The 5,224-nt window shown below is 44.8% G+C and overlaps 2 protein-coding genes across 2 annotated transcripts in view; both read left to right on the forward strand.

Annotated features, from left to right (window-relative positions):
* The window catches only part of LOC109964235 (melanoregulin), a 4,195-nt gene extending 996 nt beyond the window's left edge, over positions 1–3,199 (forward strand). Inside the window, exons 3-5 of the mRNA XM_020607398.1 lie at positions 33–123; positions 224–387; positions 654–3,199. Coding sequence (XP_020463054.1) covers positions 33–123; positions 224–387; positions 654–863 — 465 coding nt within the window. The 3' untranslated portion in view covers positions 864–3,199. The remainder of the gene's footprint in view (positions 1–32; positions 124–223; positions 388–653) is intronic.
* Positions 3,200–3,257: 58 nt separating this feature from the next.
* On the forward strand, positions 3,258–5,218 carry tcap (titin-cap (telethonin)). The gene is made up of 2 exons (XM_020607417.1): positions 3,258–4,594; positions 4,775–5,218. The coding sequence occupies exons 1-2, from the start codon at positions 4,446–4,448 to the stop codon at positions 5,157–5,159; spliced, it is 534 nt and encodes a 177-aa protein (XP_020463073.1). The 5' UTR covers positions 3,258–4,445; the 3' UTR covers positions 5,160–5,218.
* Positions 5,219–5,224: the final 6 nt, after the last annotated feature.

A 5,224-nucleotide genomic window follows, 5' to 3' on the forward strand; every position in this document is an offset into this window, starting at 1 on the left:
GAAAATCATTTCTCTGTCCTTTTCACGTTTAGGGTTATCGCCGTCTGAGTGTTGACATCGAGGCTATGAGAGATGTACGACGAGAAGTCAGAGACAAATGGAAGGCGATCTTGGAAAACTTAGGTCAGGCTGGACAGATGTGACAAGAGGCACACTATCATATATATATATATATATAGAAAGAGAGAGAGATTAACCACAAATGATTTGCATTTATTTCTAGGTTTCATGGCAGAGGCAGATATGCTGCTGACAGTGTCTGCCAATGCCTCGCTTGACCGCATGCGTAACGCCCCAGCAGCACGGGACCTTCTTCAGACACTGCACTCTGAGACATCCATCTTCAACAGCAGAGATCAGCCACCGGAAAGATATCTCTTCATCCTGGTGAGAGCTGTGACACTGGATTGGAACTCATACCGTACTCAGAGTTGGAAAATAACTAAGTACATTTTCTCAAGTAGTATACATAAGTACAGTTTTGAGGTATCTCTATTTTATTTGAGTTGTTCCAGTGTAGGATCACAGTAAAGAAAGCATGTACTGTAGGTTGACCCAGTCCCAGTAGTGCAGTAGAAAACACTTCAGTCTCATAATAATTTCATTCACAATTTTGTTTTTGTTTCAGCCAGTTTTCTTGTCTCTCTTCACAGGATCGTCTCCTGTATCTAGATATAGCTGACGATTTTGTAGCAAAAGCAAAGCGCTTCTATCCTCCAAGGGATGACTCTGATGAGGAGACGCCGGGTCTTTCCATAGACCTCCCACTGCTGCTGGCCAGGGTAGAGGCCATGAATGGAGGAGGTGATGAAGACAAGGATGAGAGCAACAAAGACTATGGAAACTTGAGTGCCAAATCTTAAGATCTACAGGCTGCAGTAACAGTAGACACAAGGCAGGGGGCAGTAGCGGTCAACCCTGGAGGTGTGGATGACAGAATTGCATAGCTCTTATTTTCAAGTGCGTCTTGCCTCATATTGTGTTGCTGTTCCTTGCTTCTTTCTCTCTTTTCTGCAGTTTAAATCTGAAAGGGCTTAGCAGATTTTCAGGTGAACATTACAAGTGTGTGTGTGTGCGTGTACTTGTATGGCCAGCAGTGTGGCGACCGGTTTGAATTTTAAACCATGGGAGTGAGGACATTTTGGGAAAGTGAAGACATTTTGGCTGGTCCTCACTTTCTCAGACCCCTTTAAAGGGCTGTTTGAGGGTCATGACTTGGTTTAAAGTTAGAATTAGGTTAGTGTAAGGGTTGCAATTCAATTGTGATGGTTAAGGTTAGGGGCTAGGGAATGCATTATGTCTGTGAATGTCCTCACAAAGTTAGCTATACAAATGTGTGTGTCTCTCCACCAGAAGAGTTTTATCCAGTTGTATCGCTTCATTGTTCAGATGTTGTGAACCTTCGGGGTAGTGATGTTCCATCGAGCAGAGCCTCTTTTGTCCTGTGATTATCAGCACTCATTCCATTCAGTCGCATGATCGGTAACAACACTGATAAAATAGCCCAGAAATCTGACATCAGATTTCCTCTAAAGTTTCCAAAGAATATGTGTTTGTAAAGTCTGCATTTGGCCTCAAAGCATTACAGATGGAAATGCAATGTAGTAGTTGCAGTCTGTTTTGTGTACAGTGTCGCAGGTCAGATGTTAGTATAATACCCTCCCTGGCGCTGCCTCATGTGAAGTAATATGAGTTTCCAATGGAATACACAGCTCAGTGCAAGGATCTTCAGTCTCTTCCTGTGCCCTCATGTGGCCTACCATGTGTACCCATTGCTGGCTTAAGCTCTGAACCACAGGCACAAAATTAATCCTGGCCTGGTGCGGCATGTCCCGCATATGAACATCCCACTGGGACCAGACTGGGTTGCAAGATGGATGTTTTGGTCATCAGCTGTCCATTGCTCTTGTTATATAAGAGAGACACTCTGGTGAGTCAAGTACATGTTTGAACACGGCACCAGCCTGCTGGCGCACTGGCACGCAGACACACAACACCAGTGCCACTCGGCGGTGCCATATGAGACGCTAGAGTCAAGCTGAAGGCTGTGTGCAAATATCCAGGCAGGACTCAATAGAAAGTTAACTTTCCCTCAGATTCTTTCTTTCTGCTGTACAGGCAGTTTGTGTCAAGTTGACCTGTCCTCTTTGTCCTCCCACATTCACTCCTCAGTCACATAAAAAAAAAATCTTTCTTTGACTTTTTCAAACCTGTACTCACATTTTTTTTTACCGTATGTACCACCTCCTGACAGGCCTAGGCTTTATCCTGCAATTGCCCTTCTCTTCCTCTCTCCTTCCCCCCTCATCTCTCCCTCTGTGTGACAGCTCATTTAAATGTCACTTCCCAACAGCTGTGGCAGTGTTGTTACGCAACACAAAGTTCTTCCTGGCCGGGCCTGATCTGCTGTGGGTGGAGGGCCAAGGACAAAGTGAGGGGAAACATTGTAACAGGGGTCATCACTGGTCATCTTTACAAACACTCCTGGCTTCATTACCATAGCACGACTCACCCAAAAACATCTGAGAGGTGAATTCATCTGACGTCCTCTTGTAGTTTTAGCAGGCAAATACCCAAATATAGCAAAAACACTATGTGTACTATTTAGTTTAAAACCTGACCACTCAGTGTTAAGTCAGTTTTAAAAAACATGATCTGAGCGTTTCAGATTTGACATTTCATGGTTGTCATATCATGCCTGAACGCATGACCCCAGGGGTGCCTACAGTGCTCTTGCTGTCATTTCGCTCTCTAACAGTTAGTGATATACATATGCAATATCACGCCACAGAGAAGTTGAGACAAAGAAAATGAAATACTGTTGTACATCATTTTGTACAAATTAACTTGTGTATCCAGGAGCAGTTCTAGAAAAAGTTGGGTGGGGTGGCCAGGGTGGGGCAGCGACTCAGAGAGAGGCGGCACATTTGAAATACATGTAAATATATACAGGAAATAGAAAACCATACATGAATAAGAATCAATTTGTTCATTTTTTTGTACAAATAAGACACACATAGTGCATTCTTTAACTAATTTAAATAAACGAGGATCCTGAGCTCCTTATTTATGGGGACGCCCCCGCCCGCCCCCCAACCTCCAGATCTTGCTAAGCAATCCACAACAACTGAGTCGGAGAAATTAATGTAAATATCATGCTATGTGCGTTATATAAAATAAATCAAATTTGAACAATATCAATTATAAAGCACCAGAAAAGTGTTAGTTGTATTTAAGGCAACATTTGTCATTGGTTTTAATTTTTTTGTTCATTAAAACTGAGAAGCATCACATTTTGACTCTGGCAGGGGTGGCACCAGCAGTGCTACCCCAACCAGGTTGTTGGTGTATACTGTCATCAATACAACGTAAAAATCTTGAAAGCTATTTGATGAGGGTGTGATCTGTCAGGCTTTTGTCATTGGGATGATTATACTTTATACGGTGTGTGTGTGTTATCTGATATATTGTATTTTATCTGATATCAGTTCCCGGTGTGGATGAATGAGTCAGCGACAGGGACTGGTAGTAACGCCACACCAGCTGACGACTGTCAGAGGTGAATGTGTGTGTGTGTGTGTGTTTCACAGTATGTAACCTGAGTTGATTATGGTTTGTGTGGTGCTCTGTCACCGAGGTAATGAATCACTCGGAATGAGACTCTCACTGCTACTGTGAGGCAGCGCACTGTAATGGCATCTGATGAGGGGGTTTGATGTTGTCACGAAGCACAGCTCTTGTATAAACCCCTTCTGAACTTTGTTATGTAAAAAGTTAGCAGGATACAACCACTGCATAAAGTGCTCTGACTTTTCACTCCAAATGACAGATGTGAGATTCCTGATCAAATATATTTAACCCACAGCCTGAAAGATCCTTTGTTTATTAAAAACAGCTGCTCCATTGTTATTGTATCCACATTAGTGAGATATCACTTGCTGCTTCTTGTACATCAAGACCAACAGGTTATTAATATCCCCCTCCAAAGGCAAAACCTGTTGTGTGTCTGTCTATGTGTATAATGTCTCCATGACACTTTCCCTTGTTGTGATCACAGCTGAAGTGGAAAGTGTTGGGCTGGGTGATTACAGAGGAGACCGGGCATACAATTTGAAAAACTGGGGATTTTCCACCCAATTACTCTCAACCTCTCCCCAGAGTGGCGTCCAGCTCTCAGGGAGTGAGACATGGAGCGCTTGGTGTCATATGTCATTGCACACTGATTGCAGAGTGAAAACATGGATCAGAAATAGCAACAGAATGTCTATAAAAGTAGTAGACAGACCCGAGCCCAGACAGAGACAACACAAAGGGAGAGACACACAGTACAAGCCAGGATATACAGCCAGCTGAGATATCATTGTTTCCTCTGACCAACATCCACAACTCAGACACAGGACCAGACCTTGGGACTGATCAACAGGTAGCTTCCCACAGCAGAGAAGATGCCGATTTGTACCGTCGTGGAGAAGTGTAATGGTATGGTGGTGGGAGCTGAGTTGAGCTGCAGTGTACGGGAGGAGAACAAGGCTCAGAGGGAGAGCTACAATGCTGACTGGCACAGCATACATATCAAAACCCAACCTCAGGAAAGGTGAGAACTCACAGAGCAACCAGATGTCCCTATAACTTTGTCTGTGTTATCAGTGAATGAGGAGGTTATTTGGTTTCTAATAATGGCATCCTTCTGGATGTGACAGATACTTGTGAAGTAGGTAAATCATAGTGAATGCTACCACAGTTTCTAACTGCAACCTTTCCCTGATGCTTGCAGGCAGGCTATGAACATGAACGACAGCTCTCGCAGGGAGACTCTGTCCCGGGTGTGGCAGGCCCGTCCACTGATACAGAGCTGCCCCTCTGGCGTCTTCAGAGTAGGCACCATGGAAAGAGGGGTAAGAGAGCACCAGCTGATGCCAAAGAGAATCACCCTCCCCTTGCCCATCTTCACACCTGCAGAGCTGGGTATCAGACTCGGACGCGGGGCCCCACATACTGAGGAGGACCTGAAGTCCTTTCCAGATGGGGCCTGTCCCAGCAAGAGGCATGTGGACGAGATCACCAGAGACCTTCCCCCAGTCAAGCCGACCCTCATGGAGTTCGCCAAAGCACCCAATGTCTTGGGTCGTTCCATGTCCCAGGAGGCCCAGAGAGGGTGAAAAGCAAAAGGACAAAAAGAGGAAGAGGGGATGTTAAGGAGAGATGGGAAGGATGAGAGAGGGAG

Source organism: Monopterus albus, unplaced genomic scaffold (genome assembly GCF_001952655.1).
Source record: "Monopterus albus unplaced genomic scaffold, M_albus_1.0 scaffold85.1, whole genome shotgun sequence".
Lineage (NCBI taxonomy): Eukaryota > Metazoa > Chordata > Actinopteri > Synbranchiformes > Synbranchidae > Monopterus > Monopterus albus.